Source organism: Mus caroli, chromosome 5 (assembly GCF_900094665.2).
Source record: "Mus caroli chromosome 5, CAROLI_EIJ_v1.1, whole genome shotgun sequence".
NCBI classification, from domain to species: Eukaryota; Metazoa; Chordata; class Mammalia; order Rodentia; family Muridae; genus Mus; species Mus caroli.
The window spans coordinates 115,483,270-115,503,007 of record NC_034574.1 but is presented as its reverse complement, the minus strand read 5'-3'; the positions used below and the strand labels follow the sequence as shown (position 1 = coordinate 115,503,007).

The 19,738-nt window shown below is 41.5% G+C and overlaps 1 protein-coding gene across 2 annotated transcripts in view; it reads left to right on the top strand.

The window, feature by feature from the left end:
- Atp2a2 (ATPase sarcoplasmic/endoplasmic reticulum Ca2+ transporting 2) overlaps positions 1 to 19,738 on the top strand; it is a 48,427-nt gene that overhangs the window by 17,667 nt on the left and 11,022 nt on the right. For both annotated transcript variants that reach the window (XR_002378000.2, XM_029477834.1), the window contains exons 6-11: positions 11,326 to 11,406; positions 13,179 to 13,264; positions 14,549 to 15,013; positions 16,515 to 16,603; positions 17,367 to 17,469; positions 18,202 to 18,333. Coding sequence is in view for 1 of the 2 variants with exons in the window: in XM_029477834.1 (XP_029333694.1) it covers positions 11,326 to 11,406; positions 13,179 to 13,264; positions 14,549 to 15,013; positions 16,515 to 16,603; positions 17,367 to 17,469; positions 18,202 to 18,333 (956 nt within the window). In the remaining variant the exon portion in view is untranslated. The remainder of the gene's footprint in view (positions 1 to 11,325; positions 11,407 to 13,178; positions 13,265 to 14,548; positions 15,014 to 16,514; positions 16,604 to 17,366; positions 17,470 to 18,201; positions 18,334 to 19,738) is intronic.

The window sequence follows — 19,738 nt, the reverse complement described above, 5'->3', positions numbered from 1 at the left end:
AAAAAAAAAAAAAAAGAATGACTACAACTTTTGTAGAATACCAGAGTTCAGTTCACAACTTCAGTTCCATGGATTCCTCTGGCCTCTGTGGATAGATACCTGCATGTACATAGTGCATATAAATTCAGACAGGCATATATGTGAGCATACACAGAGAAACACAAAAGATACAAGAAAAATTAGTTTTCCAAGATAAGATTCACTATTTTGCCCTGGTTGGCCTGGAACTCAGATTATCTATCTCTTCAAAAGTGTAAATGTACGCCGGGCGTGGTGGCGCACGCCTTTAGTCCCAGCACTAAAGGTAGAGGCAGGCAGATTTCTGAGTTCGAGTCCAGCCTGGTCTACAAAGTGAGTGCCAGGACAGCCAGGGCTACACAGAGAAACCCTGTCTGGAAACCCCCCCCCCCCAAAAAAAAGTGTAAATGTGTGCAGACCACATTAAAATTTTAAGTGTGGTTTAAGCAGTAATTATCCTGTTTAAGCAGTTTACAGTTAAGCAATTTAATGAGATACTAGTTTTTTCTTTACAGAAGTTGAGATTTAGTTATGTTTTATATATATGTATCTATACATATATGTGTATACACACACACACACACACACACACACTTTCACATACATCTCCATACCCCAGGAGGGCCTTCTGATCCACTGTGTGGGTGCTGGGATTTGAACTCAGGATCTCTGAACGAGGAAACCAGTGTTCTTAACCTCTAAGCCATCTCTCCAACACATAGATTTTCATGTGTTTATAATTGTCGAGCTGAACCAGAGAGATGGTGCAGTGCATAAAGCAATTGCTATACAAGGATGAGGATAGGAGTTAAGTGACCACTACCCACATAAAACATGGGAATGTATGGCCTCTCCTCTGTCAGCAGGTAAGAAAAAGGAATCCCCATACCAGGTTGGCTAGCTATACTAGTTAAGGTGAGCTCTGGGTTCAGCATGGGATTCATGCTCAGTAAATAAAGTGGGGAATGGTTGAGGATGACATCTGATGTGAACCTCAGGCTTCCACACACATATATGTCCTGTCCCCTAAATTTTTTTAAAAGTAAAACTTATAATAAAGGGAAAAAAAAAAAGCCACAGAAACGACCAAGGAAAGCATTGAGCATGTCTGTAAAGTTGTTTCATAGTGAGGGATGTGAGGGAACAGTGCTACCTAGAGATAAAGGTATCTAGATAAAGGTATCTAGATTCAGGTAACACTAGAAATAATATTGATTGTTCCTAAAAATCAAGTCCTAAATTCCTCATGCTAACTTGTATGTCAAGAGAGGCAAGGACTGGAGATGAGCTCAGCATTTATCGTAGTCACTGCCCTTGAAAAGGCCCACCCAGCTTGGGTACCTCACAACTGCCTGTAACTTCAGCTCCACAAAGCTGTCAGCGCATGATGGCTCAGATATAACTCCAGTTCAAGGGGCTCTGACACCCAGTTCCAGGGGATCCAACACCTCTTGGCCTTTGCAGACAGACAACAGACATACATGAGGTACCCATGAATACAGGCAAAAGACCACCATATACATAAAATAAATGTGAATCTCTTTTGAAAGGGCAAAATACTTTTGAAAAATGAGAGTAGATATATTAAGCAGAGTGCTTTGAGGGCAAGACCCTTTAACACTATGAGGACAGGTCATAAGACACTGAGAGGACTATGGGAGGTTCCCCACCCCCACACACCCCTCAGACCATGACAGACCAGTTGATCTTGAAGCTTGACCTGATTACATGGGGCTGGCATTTCCTGATTTCCTGTAATCACTCCTCCCGCTTCATGACTAATAGTCAGTGTAAGTCTTTCCATTCTTGCCATGGAGGTTAAGACTTTGGGGGAAAAAACAGCTTTGAAAAGAAAAAAAACCAACAACAACCACAGGAAAGGGATCACTTTTGCTAAGATATTGTGACTTGGAAAAATACAGTGTTTAAGCTTTGTTTGTGTTAGAACATGTAGAGAATTTGGGGAGGTGGCTGGAATGTGAGGATAGAATGGTGTAATTCCTGCTTCCATGAATTAATTTGACCTCCAGAAGTGAAAGATGTTCATAGCTCAACGTTCAGTTTCAGGGCTTTCTGAACTCCACCTGTTGAGGTACATGTCCACCCACTCCAACCCCAAGTGCTTGGGATTAAAGGCATGCACCACTGCACCCAGCTAAAATTAAAATACTTTTTATTCACCCACATACATGTATACTTAAACTGTTTTCCTTGCATATATTATTATTTATGTTTACCTTAAGTAAAACAAGATGTTTAAGTATTCTTACTTAAATCTCCTTGTAAGGTAAAGAAAACTTTCATTCATTTGTAAATTATCACAAAATAATTTTTAAAAACTGACTCTTAACTGTATTCTTGGTAGACTAACCTTTAAATTGTATTTTTGTTCAGAGTGAAAATCAGTATTGTTATGGAAAGGAAAGAGCTAAGAACTTACAGAGCCAAGAACTACATGTGAGCAGAGTCAGGTGTTAAGCAAATGGAAGGAGGTTTATAACAGATGCTCTCATTCTTCCTGCCTCAGCCCAAAGAGAGGAAAAAAAATGTGGAGGAAAAAATTGCAGAGCACTCCCTTGGCAAGAATAAGAACTTTCCACTACCACGTGCCCTCAGGCGCTCACTAGCCCATTAGGGAACATCACTGGATGTGATCAGCAGTGTTGCCTTGCCTGCTTCCCAGGCATAGCCCTGTCTGAAACTCACAGAAGCCTGTGGTGTAAAGACAATTGTTATTTTTCCTTTGAAAAATATTAAACAGATCTTTACTTTCATAGATTTATTTTTTAAAGCTCCTTAATATATCTGTCCTGATGTGCATCCAAACAGACCCTTAGCAAAAGATGTGAAGCAGTCATAACAAGTTAGAGGAAGTCTTTCATTAATTGAGCTTCCTGAAGTAAAACTCTCTACTTCCTGGCCTTGGTAAAACAAGGTCATGGGTTGGCCAAGATGATGCAAAGGCTCTCTAGCTGAGAGAATGCTAGCACATAGTGGGTTATAAAAACTAACTTCCTTCATGTCTTTCCACAAAGAGATGATCTTGTAATGGAAGGAGCATAATCATACAGCTTTAAGTTCTAAGCAGTTGGGCTTTCACTGCGGAAGCTAGTATTTCTGGTATGCAAGAAAATGTAATACAGACTGTTCTAAAAAGTTCTTTTCAGAATCTGAACCTGTGCTTATGAGTATTTTCCCTATATATTTTTTTAATTGTATTTCTATGTCTATGTCCATGTTCGTGTGTGTGTGTGTGTGTGGCATATGTGTACAAGAATAAGAGAACAAGTTAGGAGTTCACTGTCTTATACAGTGTGGGTCCTAGGGATTAGACTTCCAGTTGTCAGGCTTGGTGGCAGTTGATTTTAGCTGCTGAATCACCTTGGTAGCCTGCCTTGTATTAAATTTTTACACTTGATCTTAGCTAAAAGGCTGGAAAGTGATGTAAGAAATGAGTCAGCAGAGGAAAATGAATGGATAGATTCAGTTCAGCCCTGTCTGCCTGAAACTCACTATGTAAACCAGCCTATACTGTCTTTGAACTCCATGGAGATCTACCTGCCTCCCAAGAGCTGGGGTTAAAAGCTTGGGCTACCATACCTGGCATCAGGTGTTGCCTCTTTATTCATAAGTCTGATATATGTTTTTATTTTGTCTTTTAAACTGTTAAACTGAAGTTCTTTGTAGATAAAGTCACTGTCACCATGATCCAGCACAAGTTGAATTACAAACAATACTCCTTTCCATAGGAGAAAGTATGGTGCAGGCTTAGTTTTAACATGCAAATGTAGAGTCTGGCAGATCTTTGTGAGTTCAAAGACACTTAGGACAGCTATGGCCCATGGAGACCTTGGCTCAGAAACAACAATGCTTGAAGAAGTAGTGAGACAGAAAACAGTACCCCATATTCTTAATAAATGAAGGATTTTAAAATAAAGGAAATTACTCACCCAATAAACGGGACTATAAAATAGGCCTGTGGCTTCAGAAAATCTACCACCCATGGAATTCTAGAAAGAATCCAATCCTTATGGTGGTCAAGCACACCTTTCATTCCAGCAGTTGGCAGACAGGAAGGTGAATCTCTAGGTCCGATGCCAGCCAGGGCTACATAGACAGACCCTGTCTCAGAGGAGAGAAAGATAGAAGAAAATACACCTCTAGGGCTGGAGAGATGGTTAAGATTACTGACTGCCTTTCCAGAGGTCCTGAGTTCAATTCCCAGCAACTACATGGTGGGTCACAACCCTCTGTTATTGGATCCAATGCTCTCTTCTGTTGTGTCTCAAAACAGTGGCAACAGTGTACTCACATATATAAAATAAATCTTTTTTTAAAAAAAGAAAATGTACCTGGAAACTTTTCTAAGAGGAATCTGTTCATGTCAGCATCTAATTGACAATTTAATCAAAATCCCATTGGATCCTTTTTATATGATTGTCCAGTAATGTCCCACAGGCATCCAAACCTGGGAGGTTGAGAGGTAATCTGGTCGCCTCCTTGGAGTGTGAATTGTTAATGTATAGAAAGTAAGAAGATAGGGTTGGCTTTGTTTGTTACTTTGCTCTGTTTTGTTTTGTTTTGTTTAAGATGTATTTATTTATTTTATGTATATGAGTACACTGTAGCTGTATAGATGATTGTGAGCCATCATGTGGTTGCTGGGAGTTGAACTCAGGACCTTCGAAAGAGCACTTTGCTCTTAACCGCTAAGCCAACTCACCAGCCCTGTTATTTTGTTTTGGCTCTAGATAGTTAACTTCAGTGTTAAATTAAGCCAAAGTCATTTCCTATATATTATAGGCAACTTACTTTTCTTCTACTCGAGAAGATAATCATACTGAAAAAAGTTGTAGAAATAATATCTGATGGTTGAGTATAGTGTCTGGAGACTACACATTAAACACCCTAACAGCCTCATTCCTTGCTGTTTGAGACCATAGAGGTGGATAAAATTATTACCTTTTTTTTTTTTTTTTTTTTAATTGTCCAAGACCAGTTTAAAGATCTGGTCCTCAGGGATCATTTGGGCATGAGAGGAACTTTTAATCTTATTTAATCCATTAATCTTAATTAATCTTTCTTTTACTGGTTATTCCATCTATGTGAGGATAAATCAAAGGCCTTGTTTGACAACTGTTGCACTAGGAAGTAAGTAGGAAGTTTCCTGTTTGTTAAGGCTCTTTCTGTAGTGTGGACATTGATTAGCATTCACCACAGGAGGTCTCCTTGGACACACCCTGTACCTAGCTGGCTTTGGGGACCAAGGCTGAAAGTCCTCCTTTTCATCCCTCTGGCCACATTAGAAAGATCTTCCAGGAGGGTATTGAACACCCAGAAGGTCAGTTACTCCTGTCTAGTACTAAAACCAGATACTTTTAAATAAAAGTTCTTATAATTGTTGATCTTTGACCTTAGACACTTGGATATCATACATATCATCTCAACTTTATCATTTATGTACCTTAAATTACTCAAAACTAACTTGCATGAGATTTCTACTTTTCCATTCTGGAAACATCCATCAATATAGATTTTTTTCCTCTTATTAAAATTTCTTTATTAAAATACAGTCTTTTAAATATTTTGTTTACTGGTGTCCTTTCTTAACAACATGAGAAAATAGAATTACTGATGTCTCTGTTTTTTGAGGATTTCTCCTTGGTTGGAGGAAGGTGACTAAAGCGGTGTCTGTCACCCTGAGAACTAGTCAGTTTCTTAGGCTTACTTAGAATTGTCAAGAAGTTACTAACAGGGGTGCAGGTGACATAAAAGCCACACTGGAAAGTCTTTACCCAGGATGTAGCCGTGCTTTCCCATAGCCACACAGGTAGCTCTCCCTTTCTCTAGGTTTCCCAGTCTGTCACCCCAGATCCTCCATAACATCTTGAGGCTTTGTATGATTGTGGTCTCATTATAAAGCCAGCTGGGATGGCCCTGTCCATCTCCTCCTTTTGTTAAGGAGTATAACATTTAGCCTGTCACTTAACTTAGAGCAGAAGCCCTGCACTCTAAGAAATAGACACATTTACTTTTAACCTTATCTGTAGGGCAGATGACCTGCTGTCAGTAGAGTTTTTTAAGTTTTCTATATGAACATACATATTAAGTATGAAGTAAACACTATAAACACTCATATTACTTTGTTTTGGGTTTGTTCATTTGTTTTCTTAAAAACTGAGTAACCACATAGAACCACCATTTTCTCTTGGGCAGGGGTGAAATGCTCCCTCGGATGAAAGAGCTCCAGATTTTAGTTGGACCTTTTGTGCAAAAGAAAAAGATCAATGAGGCAGCAGTTCAATTCAGCCCTGAGGCACAGAGGGGGGGGAGGCTGGTTGAGAAGAGAAAGGGCTGGGAGAAAGATGTGACAGAGAAGGACTGGATGTATATATTGTAGAAGGTGTCAATCAACATTGTTTTCTCAATGAGTAACAGTCTTCATATTAGGGGAAGAGTCATTGACTTTATAATGCTATCATAAATGTCTTCATTTAGCATGTATGTTTAGGTATTGGTTTTACCTTACTCTAATGTTGTGTTATTCAGAACTTTCATCTTGTGCATTTATTGCTGGATGTGGAGGCACAAGCTTATAATCTCAGCATTCTGGAGGCAAACAAGAGACTGAACAGAGATCTTGTTTCAAGAAAGCAAGGATTTGCCTTAATGGCCTTGGGTTAATCTTCAACACCATTGAAATGTGGCCGGGTTAGAGGGATGGTTTGTCAGTTAGAAACACCACCTGCTCTAACAGAGGACCAAAGTCAGACAGAGTCCTAGCTGGCACCTATGTTGGGTAGCTTCCCACCATCTGCACTCTGAGCTCCGAGGGATCTGATGCCTCTTCCTTGACCTCCATGCACACACATATATAAGAGCATAGACATACACCCCACTTCTCTTCCCCCTTGGGGCAGGTGAGGATAGGGTTTCACTATGGCTGTCTTGAATGTCCTGAAAGTCATTGTGAGAAACAGGTTGACCTCAAACTCACAGAGATCCACCTGCCTCTGCCTCCCGAGTGTTAAGGTTAAAGGCTTAGCATCATATTTTGTCCTTTGTATTTTATTGTGACGTATGTATAATGTGTGATGTCTCAGTGTGCTACAGAGTGTGGAAGTTGGTTCTCTTTCTTCTCTCAAGTCCTCAGCTTGCTCGATGAGAGCTTTACCTGATGAGCACCTTATCAGCATTATATGATTTTTTAATAATCTGTATAGGTGGTGTGCCTACTCATGTCTATTCACCATATTCCCAAAGAAGCCAGAAGAGGGCATGGGATCCCTTGGCATTGGAGTTCAAGGCAGCTATGAGCCACTATGTGAATGTTGGGAATCAAACCTAGGCTCTCTAAACGAGCAGCCAGAACTCTTAACCTCTGAGAGCTCTCTCTAGCTCTCTTAGGTGGAAGTTTGTAAAAACAGTTACCGTCTATCCCATCAATTGTAGCGCAGAGTCATGAATGACGTCAGCTGTAGATTGCTAGCACCTCTGTACCTCACTGGACAAAAAGAGTCTTGTCTGCAGCTCCCATAGGATTATTACATAAATCACCTCAGACATCAAAGGAACATTTGAAATTTTTCCATTTAGAGTTATACTTTCAGTTGACCTTGTACTCATTTCACAATGTTAAAAGGCCCAGGGAATTAGATTAATTTGTGACATGCAGAAATAATGGTAGTAGTATGGCATACCACTAAGTACTTTGGCTGAGCAAGAGGATTGCCATAAGTTCAACACTAGTAAGAGACTGTCTTAAAAAATACCTAGTTTAAAAAACAGAACCATACATTCCAGGACAGCCACATGCCCAGGAGAAGTTGGCCAACACAAAACTAACTAGTATTTTTGTGAGGTTTTTAATTTTTATTTTGTCTTGTTTGGGTATTTTTTTTATCTTAGTTTTTTGTTTGATTTGATTTGATTGTTTTATCGGAGAGGAGGGGGTATTTTATTTTTGTTTTTGTTTTGTGAAAGAGCATAAAGTTGGTGGGTGGGGAGCTAGGGAGAATCTGTGAGGAGAAAACATGATCAAACATATTGTATGAAAAACTCAAATGTAATCAGAAACAAAACCAGAGTCGCTAAGATGGATTAGCAGTAAAGGTGTCTGCTGCCTTCTGATGACCTGAAGTCAGTCCGTGGGACCCACATGATAGCAGACAACTGACTTCTGAAAGATAACCTGTGACCTTCACACTGGGATGTCCCACACATACAAAATACGTAAAAATGTAATGCAAATGTTAAAACCTAAAACAAGAAAAGAATGTTGTTTTGTAATTTAGTGATTTGTTTGTTGAGACAGGGTTTCACAGCTTAGCCTGACTTGCCTGAAATCCAGAGACCCATGTTTACCCGCAGAGTCCTGGTATTGAAAGCATGCAACTGTCACACCTGGTCTTGAACTTGTTGTTGTTGTTGTTGTTTTGTTTTAATGTCATAATCATTTGGGTGTACTCCCTTTGGTATACCGTGAACAAAGTACATTAAAGTGGAAGATTTGTGTTACTCAGTTGGAATGTTGCTCTTGGTTGCATAAGCATTTCCAGCAGGAATTCTACCTTCACCTGTGTGTGTCCCTGTAGTCAAATGCAAGGATGATCTTAACCCCAGGAGATCTTGGACCTACTAGCTTTGTGTGCTGCCTTGCTTTCCTAGGCGTAGGTCATTTCATGCACTAAAACAGCAGGGGTTGCATGTAGATTCGGTTCATATCAGAGATTTATATTACAATTCCTAACAGTAGTAAAATTACAGTTATGAAGAAGCAACAAAATATTATGGTCGAGGAGAGTGCCACACACAGCATGAGGAACTGGACTAAAGGGATTAAGCATTGAGAAGGTTGAGAGCCACCACAGCAGGAAAGTTTTTAAAAAGTTAGCTATCTCCTTGGAGAAGGGCTAACAAGTGCAGGGCATACTTCTAGGATAGGATGGCTGCTTTGGCATTTTCTAGACCACTTTGCTGGGAAGTTTTGTACTTTGAGGCTGGAGGCAGTCCCAGGCACTGCTAAGCAGGCTGTCTTCTGAGCACAGCCAGTTCCCATCCTCTTTTAAGTTCCACTAAATGGGCACATTAGTTCTATTGCAGAGAAGACTACAGCTCTGGGTGCTATTCTCAGGGAGTACATAAAGCTTGGGTTTGTCCCTTACTCGGTGCTTTATACTCACCAAGTGCTCAGCTAGGAGCCCTGTGGGGCTATTACAGGAACTCTACCCAGGAAACAGATTGTTGACTGAAAGATCTTCAGGTTATGCAAGAGATTTATTTATTAGGTAATTTAAAAGGTACTAAAGGTTATAGGGTGAAATGTCTCTCTCCACTGTGGCCTGGAAACCCAGTGGTGCTGTTTTTTAAACACTACACCACTATCAGCTGTGTGTGTGTGGTTATCTTTTCTGATTCCCATGTGGTATACAGGTACCTTAGGAAATTTTCACCATAGTGAATATAAAGTGGTCACAGCTTTCACTGCTTATAAATATTTTGAGCAAAGTCATAAAATTAGGCTTTATAAAAGTATAATGTTGGCCTGGAGAGATAGATGGCTCAGCGGTTAAGAGCACTGCTCTTCCAGAGGTCCTGAGTTCAATTCCCAGCAACCACATGGTAGCTCACAACCATCTATAATGAGATCTGACTCCCTCTTCTGGGATATGTCTGAAGACAACTACAGTGTACTTATATTAATAAATAAATCTTTAAAAAAAAAAAAAAAAGAATGTTGCAGCTTTGAGACAGCAACAGAAGTCCTGTCCATGTTTCATTTCCCTTGTATCCTGATTTCCGTGTCTAGGAGCACAGGTAAACTAGCTAGTCATACTTAGCTAGTCATACTCTGTGACACGGAATACTGGATGAGCTCTTTATATACATGGTTCTTCTTTAGCACTGGGAGAATTTTCATTAATTTCTGCATTTGTCTTGCTTTTTACATTATTTGGGCCTGGCATGGTGGCTCACGCCTTTAATCCCAGCACTCAGGAGGCAGAGGTGGGCGGATTTGTGAGTTCGAAGCCAGCCTGGTCTACAAAGTGAATTCCAGGACAGCCAGGGCTATACAGAGAAACCCTGTCTTGGGGGGAAAAAAAAAACCAAAAAACAAACAAACATTATTTGGAGGTCTGGGGACAACTTAAGACAGTCTGCTCTCTCCTTCCATTGTGGGGATCAGATCTGCCTTCAAGTGACTACCCACTGCACAATCTCACTGACCTACCTCCTACCTCTAGCTTTTTACTTAATTTTTTAAGATTTGTGTTATTGTGTGTGTGAGATGTGGGAAGAGAGGACAACTTTGTCAAGTCCCCCCAACCCCCATGGGTTCTGAGAACTGAATCCATGGAACTCTCATTTCTATGCTTGCATGGCAAGCTGTAATTAACAACCCATCCCCCCAGCCTTGTTTGTTCTTTCTCACCCCTATGGAAGCTGGCAGAAGTTTAGGCCTTGTGAAGTAAGAGTCATATTACCATATAGCTTCAACTCAGGTCTGTTTTCTTATTTCTTGCCACTTGGAAGGTAAAATAGCATTTCTACTGCTGTGTATTTGTTTTGTGATAGAACTACTTGTTTGTTGTCTGTGTTGCTTTTCTGATGGATGTTCCTGTGTGTGTGCGGGTGTGTCTGTGTATGTGTTCGGCCTCAGATTCAATGCACCATTGAGGGAGAGCTTGCAGTCTTGATCTTCTGGTGGGACTTACAATGTGTGTACCATAGGTAGCCACTCAGTTCTAGGGACCATGCCCTGTCTACCACCTGACCCCCAACCCCCATCTAGCTTGCTTTAAATACAGACTACATTGTAGTGTATGTTGTATTTACAAAAAGATCAAGAGAGGGGTGATATATTCTATGGAGGTGTAGTCAGGTATGGGGGAAGGGTGCCTCAGTGGGCCCATGCTAAGACATCCCTTCCCCCTGAGGGACAGCCACATAACCATATAGTATGGGGAGAGGGGAGTCAAGAGGATAGTAGAGAAGTAGAGGCCAGCCATGAGCACATGGGGAGAAAGGAGCAAGAGGGGGCAAGCGGCCCCTTTTATAGTGGGTTAGGCCTGACTGTTGCCATGTAACTGTGCTGGAGCTTAGACAGAATGCTAACAGTGTACATTGGCAATATTCTACCCTTAATCTGTTCACTCTGCTCAGAAATAGAGACGTATTTACCCGTTGTGTTGTATGCAAGGTATTTGGTTTTAAAAAGCATGTTTGATATGGAATCATTCATCTTTAGGTAACCATAAAAGTTGCTCACTTTAACTGACCACTCCCACCTTTTAATCTCTTAATTAGTTGGTGACAAAGTTCCTGCTGATATTAGATTGACATCCATCAAGTCTACAACTCTAAGAGTCGACCAGTCAATTCTTACAGGTAAGTATTTTATATATATATATATATATATATGAAAATCACTCAAATTTGAAGCCTCTTATCTCTCAGCTATATGTACCCCTTTATGGGATCCTACCCTAATCTTTCTCTAAGATACTTTATTTCTTAGTTATCATGATCCAGGGTGGAATGATATCTGCTGGCAGGGTTGGCAGGTTTAAAGAAGTGCTGGCAGGCTGGAGACATGGCTCACTGGTAAGAGCACCAACCACTCTTCCAAAGGACCTGGGTTTGATCCCCAGCATCCACAAGGCAATCACAACTCCAGCACCCTCACAGACAGACAGACATGCAGGCAAAACACCAATGCACACGGAACAAAAGAGAACCACACAGTATATTGATGATAAGCCGGGCATGGTGGCTACACTTCTAATACTAGCACTTTGGAGACAGAGGCAGGAAGATCTCTTGTGAGTTCAAGGCCAGCATGTTCTACAGAACAAGTTTAGGACAGCCAGGGCTACACAGAGAAACCCTGTCTCAACAAAACAAAACATACATATAACACTTTCTCTTCCCACCCCCATACATACATTTTTAAAAAAAAAAAATTTAAGTGCTAACCTGAATAGCAAGTAAATATAAACTTTAAAGGCTGTCAATATTTATTTAGGTTCAGTTTTAAAAGTAACTGATCATAATTCAGTAAAGTTCATGCCACCTGAAGCCCTTTTTTTTTTTTTTTTTTTTTTTTTTGATATATATATATATAAGCACACTGTTGCTGTCTTCAGACACCAGAAGAGGACATCAAGTCCCATTACAGATGGTTGTGAGCCACTATGCTGAACTCAGGACCTCTGGAAGAGCAGTCAGTGCATTAACAGCTGAGCCATCTCTCCAGCCCCAGTCCAGTCAGCTGGGCTTTAATCACTTGTTTTATACAAGCTGCTTAACTAATAAAATTCCCTTTAGCAACATCAGCTTCAAGTTATTTAAGCCATAAAATGTTACGGAAATGATTGGGTTGTGTACCTGAAATCCTCAGGGTATGTCTAGAAATAGGAGAGAAAACTGAAAAAGGTATCAGAATCTTGAAGGTTCCCTTTTTTTCCTCTTGGCTTTTTGAAGCAGGCTATCCTGTAGGCCAGGCTGTCCTATCCTGTAGGCCACTTGATATATAGCTCAGAATAACCTTGAGCTGCTCTGTCTACTGTCTGTCCTGTCCAGCAGTTGGCATAAAAGCATGTGCCGCCACTCTCGGCTTCATATACTGCTGGAGATCGATCCCAGACTTTGCATGCTAAGTAAGCACTTTGTCAGCTGAACTCCATTCCCAGCCCAACTGAATGCTATACTAAACATAGGTCAGACAAATCACTGTATCTTTGGCTCTTCCAAGAATATTTCAGGATGTTATTTCAACATTAGTCTTTATTTTTAAAATTACACTTTTGTAGTCCTGACATTCTTTCCTCTGACATTAATCTCCATTACTAAGTTTTCCTAGTTTGCCTGTTTTGGATCGATTGAGCCCTTTGTTCTTTCTCCCATGTTGGAAATGGCTATGAACTTTCTTGCTTGTTTATGACTGGGTCTCACTGTGTTACTCATCCCGCAAACTGGATGTGTAGCACACGGTGGCCATAAATTTGGGACTTTACTTGCCTCAGTTCCTGTGTGCTGGGATTATAGGTATATGTTACCACAACCGCTCACATTGGCAGTGATAAACAGTGGGAATGGGGTGCTGTGGGATTGGCTATGCCGCAGATAGCGCTAACCATCCTGTCTCATAATGTGCATAGGTGAATCTGTCTCAGTCATCAAGCATACCGACCCTGTCCCTGACCCCCGAGCTGTTAATCAAGACAAAAAGAACATGCTCTTTTCTGTGAGTACTTTTATCAGATGTTGGGGGTAAGGTTTCCTGGGGGTTGAGCCAAGGGCCTCAGCTAAGAGTATACTTTTATTTGGAGATAGTCCCTGTCTTAATTAGGGTTTCTATTGCTGTGAAGAGACACCATCACCACGGCAACTTTTATAAAGGAAAATGTTTTAAAGGAAAATTAAGGGTAGCTTACAGTTCAGAGGTTTAAGTCCGTTATTATCATGGCAGGAAGCCTGGTGGTATGCAGGCAGACGTGGTGCTGGAGAGGCAGCTGGGAAAAGTTCTACATCAGGATCCTGAGGAAGCAGGAAGAGAGAGTGAACCTCAAGACCCCACCTGTTCCCAATAATGCCGCCACTCCTCATTCAAACCACCAGCATCCCAAAGTTCTCAGTTGTTTTTTCTTTTTTTACTGGCTACTCTCAGTGGCCAGACAGAAAAAAATAATCAGTTATTCCAAAGATAATTATTCTTCAGTGTGTCAGCTGTCAGAAAAAAGAAAGAAACATAGCTGGGGGAGTAATTTGCTGAAGGCACTGGCAACAAAGCAAATGAACCAAACTAGAGACTGTAAAATGGTGGCATGTGTGACTTGATATTCATTTCAGTTGCCATCTAATGAAATGATTAGTGCAAACGTGTTTAAGCCCCATTGGTAACAGTTGAGAAGTAACTGTTTATAGGTTGCAGGCATTGCTGCTGCATGTGGCTGTGATTTAAAAGAAGTCTGTGTTTGTGAAGAAAGCTCATGTGTGTTTAGTTTCTCAGTTGAAAATGAAATTTTTTCAAGTAGTATAGAAATCCATGTGCTTGATTATTTACAATCTAGCTTAGTATATTTCAAGGTGCGGGCTTTGCTGGTTAGTAGGAGCGCTTAACCACAGCAGTAAGTAGATCGCTCTAGTGAGAATGATTGCTGCCCTATCCAGGTAAGGTGGAATAGGGGGAGAACACTCACATTTCACATCTGACGTCACTGACCTCAATACTGGTACTGGAGTAGAAATTCTGAAACAGCCTATAGGGCTGATTATCCACGCTTAGCCGTGACAAAAGTGGACTGAGAAACAAACATATCCATAGTGCTGAGAGCTGCATAGAATTTGAAATTACAAAAGCGAGAGTACTGCTGAGCCCAGAGCAGATCTGTAGGCAGGTTCCATGTGTGGAGAGCCATCCTGTCCCAGGGAATGAGTAGGTGCTCTGTGGAGTCCAGGCAGTATCCGCATCAGTATTTAAGGTGGGATGTGCTGGTGCCCTCATGACCCATTTTCCTCTTCTCCCTAGGGTACAAACATTGCTGCTGGGAAAGCTATGGGAGTGGTGGTGGCAACCGGAGTTAATACTGAGATTGGCAAGATCCGGGATGAAATGGTGGCAACAGAACAGGAGAGAACACCCCTACAGCAGAAGCTAGACGAGTTTGGGGAGCAGCTTTCCAAAGTTATCTCCCTCATTTGCATTGCAGTCTGGATCATCAACATTGGGCATTTCAATGACCCGGTTCATGGTGGCTCCTGGATCAGGGGTGCCATCTACTACTTTAAAATTGCCGTGGCCCTGGCTGTTGCCGCCATCCCTGAGGGTCTGCCTGCTGTCATCACCACCTGCTTGGCTCTTGGAACTCGTAGGATGGCAAAGAAAAATGCTATCGTTCGAAGTCTGCCTTCTGTGGAAACCCTTGGTTGTACTTCTGTTATCTGCTCAGATAAGACGGGCACACTTACCACAAACCAGATGTCCGTGTGCAGGGTGAGTAAGAGGCGTCCTCTGTGATTCTTGCCTGCAGTCTGTGGGTGATCATCCCACGTGAACTAGCTCCTCCAAGTTACCCTCTGACCTCTGCATGTAGTTCCGACACACACAAATACATGGTAAAAATTAATAATTCCCCACTGTCTTGGGAAATACAGAATAGCTGTAAAGCTTATAGATTTTCATTAAAGAAATAACTGGAGGTTTCATCCTCTGTCTCTACATATGTGTGTCCAGAGGAAGCAACTATTAAACCTCCTGCTGAAGTCAGTTGCCATTTCCATAGCACGCTAAATGAAACACGATTTCTCTCTGACACATATGAGCAGATAGTTGCTTATAAGTTGCCACTTTCTGCTTTCTTCTCTTGTTAGAAGTCGTTTGAAGTAAAATAAGAAACCTTTTAATGTGCTCAGTGACCCACACATGGTCAGTCACAGTCCTACAGGTGAGGCAGCACGATCAGGATGTCAGGATTGTTCTTGACTACACAGAAAGTTTGAGGCTAGCCCAGGTTGAATGAGACATTATCTATCGGATTTAAGGAAGAAAACAGAAGAATTGAGAAGCTAATTGTTAGGGGCATATGCATATGGCATATAGACTCTTAAGTGGTGGTGAGGGTCACGTTTTCAATAAAAGATTAAGATAGATTTTTTTTTTAACAGAAAAGATAGGTGACTAACTCAGGCTTTGCTGTTTAACTTAGTAATTTGTGTAATCTTGAGTGAACCTATTTTTCCTATGATTTTTTTTCTATAAAATGAGCAGGAACACCCATGTAGCGGCACACATCTTTAATCCCAAAACTCAAGCTGAAGAAGCAAACATTATCTCTGAGTTTGAGGCCAGCTACACAGTGAAATCCTGACTCCCAAAAGGAGGTGGAGGGCGATGCCAAGCAAGCAGCTCCTAGATTGATAGACACTGATTGGGGCCTGGGTAGGAAGAGGGGCCCAGGTATTCTACAGCAGCTCTGCCTACTTTACTTGAGTGTTTTGACTCTGAACTATGAGTTTCTTCTTCTATGCCTGTTTTTAAAGTAAAACAATAGAATGATAATCTCTGGGCTACTTGATGTAGAATTCTGAGCATTTAAAAAAATCATTGGTGATTTGCTGACTTGTGAATCCCCCTATTTTTACTTGGGTTATCTTAGACTACATCACTGTTTAGACAGTTAGGTTGAAGGCTCTCTGAGCTGTTAATAGAGCAGTGCTGTGAGGGGGAACCTGGCTGAGCATTGTTCAGACTTCCTTTTTTGTTTTTTGGAGGCAGGGTTTCTCTGTGTAGCTTTAGATGTCCTGGAACTTTGTAAATCAGGCTGGCCTAGAACTCACACAGAGGTCTACCTGCTTCTGCCGCCTGAATGATATGATTAAAGGCCTGCACCACTACCACCTAGCTCAAACCACCTTCTTAAATGGCAGGATTTTTCACTGTAGACAAGGAGTTCTTGTGTGTATATCTTACATAAAACTTTTGTGTTTCCTTGTAGATGTTCATTCTGGACAAAGTGGAAGGTGACACTTGTTCCCTTAATGAGTTCAGCATAACTGGATCCACATATGCACCAATTGGAGAAGTGTGAGTAAGCTCTGTCACTATGGTGACTTCTGGTTAGACCATGAGGGGTGGGTCTAGAAACTGTTGCTGTTGACAGAGGTCTGACTTAGTGATGGACCTAAGGTATGCCGAGCAAGCCTTGCTGTGATCCCCAGAAGTTCTGAATAAACAAACAGCAGAATGTGCATAGTGACACTGTGGCAGGCACAAGATCATAGCCAGCCTGGATCTGTGAGAACCTGTCTCAGACGTGTGTGCTCTCTCTTAGACTCATAGAAAAGAAACTTTTGCTAGATGGCTGACTGGCTCAAGTTAGTGGTTTTTAATTAATAATATCTTTTGAAGCCTAGACGTTCTGGTGAAGGCTCTGTTTTGTTCTTCACTTACTGGTACACTGTTGGGTTTTGATGAAAATTTCTGGTCATTCAAACTTTTTTTGAGTCTGTTCCAATTTGTTCTTCCCAAACTCCATTTTCATCCTTGGGGATGGGGAGCTGTTACATGCCTATGGAAGTTCAGGGCCATGCTGGAATAGAAAGTGAGTTTTAGCTTCCAACAAATGAGAGTAGAGTGTAAAAAGCACTTTCTCTGTGGGTGCAGCAGTGGGAGTCCATCTCAGGACCCTTAGTGGTGGAAGGAGAGGAGGACCTTCCACAATTTGTCCTCTGCCCTCCTCTGTACATACGTGCTGCATTGTGGCATACAGCCTCTGTTTAGGTTCTGTTTGTTTTTAAACTAAAGTTGAGTCAAGCTGTGATCTAGAAATGTTTTTCTCTTTTGATAGGCAAAAAGATGATAAGCCAGTGAAGTGCCATCAGTATGACGGACTTGTAGAGTTAGCCACCATCTGTGCTCTGTGTAATGACTCCGCTTTGGATTATAATGAGGTAAGACTCCTTGTAATGTTCCGACGCTGGCTCAAGGGTAGGGTGAGTGGAATTTTATTTCTGATTTCTATTCCCTGTGGCCTGGCTGAAAAAAGGCCAGGTGCCCTTCATAGACCTGCAGCTGGGCACTACAGCTTGTTTTACTAAGATACATAGTGTGTCATGATGTTCTGACCACTGACGTGCCCTTTAAAGGACCAGAGTTCCAGCTACAAGTCTTTCTGAGAGTGAGGGTGAGGACTGTACTTTTTTTTTTTTTTAAGATGTACGTGAGTACACTGTCAACTCTCTTCAGACACACCAGAAAAGGGCAACAGATCCCATTACAGGTGGTTGTGAGCCACCACGTGGTCGCTGGGATTTGAACTCAGGACCTATGGAAGAGCAGCCAGTGCTCTTAACCGCTGAGCCATGTCTCCAGTCCCAGGACTGTACTTTTAAACACCAATTGCCATGTATCCTCGAGCACAGTCTGTAGCTTAAAGGGTTGTTTTGGTGGTATAGTGAAGAGTGATGACCAAGAGCATTTTTACAAGTTGATTAGTGGGGTTAATTATTTGCTTTCTTTTTCAAAGGTCATTAGAATAAACAGTGACCTGAAATGGTCAAGGACTTTAAATGAATAAACATCTTAATAACTCGGTTTAGTGTCTTGTGGTTGTACCGTCTTTTCTCGCATGGACTGGGGAGGACAAGCTATTCTGCTGATATTGACTTCTTTTGATAATGCAGGCAAAGGGTGTGTATGAGAAGGTTGGAGAAGCTACCGAGACTGCTCTCACGTGCCTGGTGGAGAAGATGAATGTATTTGATACTGAGCTGAAGGGGCTTTCTAAAATAGAGCGTGCAAATGCCTGCAACTCGGTCAGTATTGAGCTCAGCGTATTATGCTGTTATTCTTCATTATACTGTTGGTTTTACTGTTGTTCTTCAGCATTAGTTTCCTGATGGTCACAGTCAGGTACGATGGTTTCTCATGCCTATTCTAGAACTCACGATGCATATACCAGGAGAATTGCCACAGCCACAAATTATAGAACAAAACTCATAGACGACCAAATCACATTTTAAAAAACGGACCCAAAAAAAAAAAAAAAAAAAAAACCCAGCAATCGTTAGTACATTGTCATAGGTGTATCATAAGGGCTCTACCAAGGGAGCTATCCCTAGTCCTGAGAATACCCAGCCTCTCCTGCCTGCATTTCAGTGTCTTTCTTTGTGGCCTCTTCAGTAGCATAAAGAAAATAATTGTATGCTTTTAACCTTAGAGCTGTCCCTTGCCCTAATTTTCATTTGACACACCACCACCCCCCATTTGTTTAACTCTGTGAAAAAAACTGTTGAGTGTTCATTCTGACTTTTTTCTTTTTGTTTCTTTGGTTAGTTGGTTGGTTTTTCAAGACAGGGTTTCTCTGTGTAGCCCTGGCTGTCCTGGAACTCACTCTGTAGACCAGGCTGGCCTCAAACTCACAAATCCGCCTGCCTCTGCCTCCCGAGTGCTGGGATTAAAGGCTTGTGCCATCATGCCCAGCTCATTCTCACTTCTGTTTTCTCAAATCCATTCCAGTCAGGCTCTTGCCTCCACCTATCAGTCCATCAAAACCTCTTTTGGATCACTTATAACTTTGTGCTAAATCCAGTGGTTAATTTGTTTATAACTGGTAAATGTAACAAAATAGACAAGTGAGCAGTTGTGGACTTTGGACCTGGAGATGGCTCCATGGTTAGAAGTTTAAAGGGCCTGGATTTGACTCCCTCCCCACCCCACCCCGGCACCTGAGAACTGACTGTTTCTCCTGTCCAGACGGTCAGAGGGTGTCCTCTCCTGCCTTCCATGCACCAAGCATACATGAGGTACAGACGTGCATGCCAAATTAAAACGGTGTGTCTTGGAGTGGTTAAAAGTACTGACTGCTCTCCCAGAGGACCAGCCAAGGATCGTTTCCCAGGGATCTGACATTTTCACACATGCATGTGTGCAGGCAAAACACCAAAGGTCATAAAAAATTATTAGCACTAAATAATTATTTTGAGAAACAAATAAGAAAGCTAGAAAAATGAGGGTTCTGATGTATCCCAGAAATCAACCTAATGACTACTGAGATGGAAAAGAACATTTGAACAACAATCACCAAAACTTGTTTGTTAGTTTTGTTTTGTTTTGGTTTTGGTTTTGGTTTTTTTTTTCCCCCTATTCTGTTCTTCCAAGACCTTATTTCTCAGTGTAGCCCAGGCTGTCCTGGAAGTTGCTCTGTAGACTTGGCTGTCC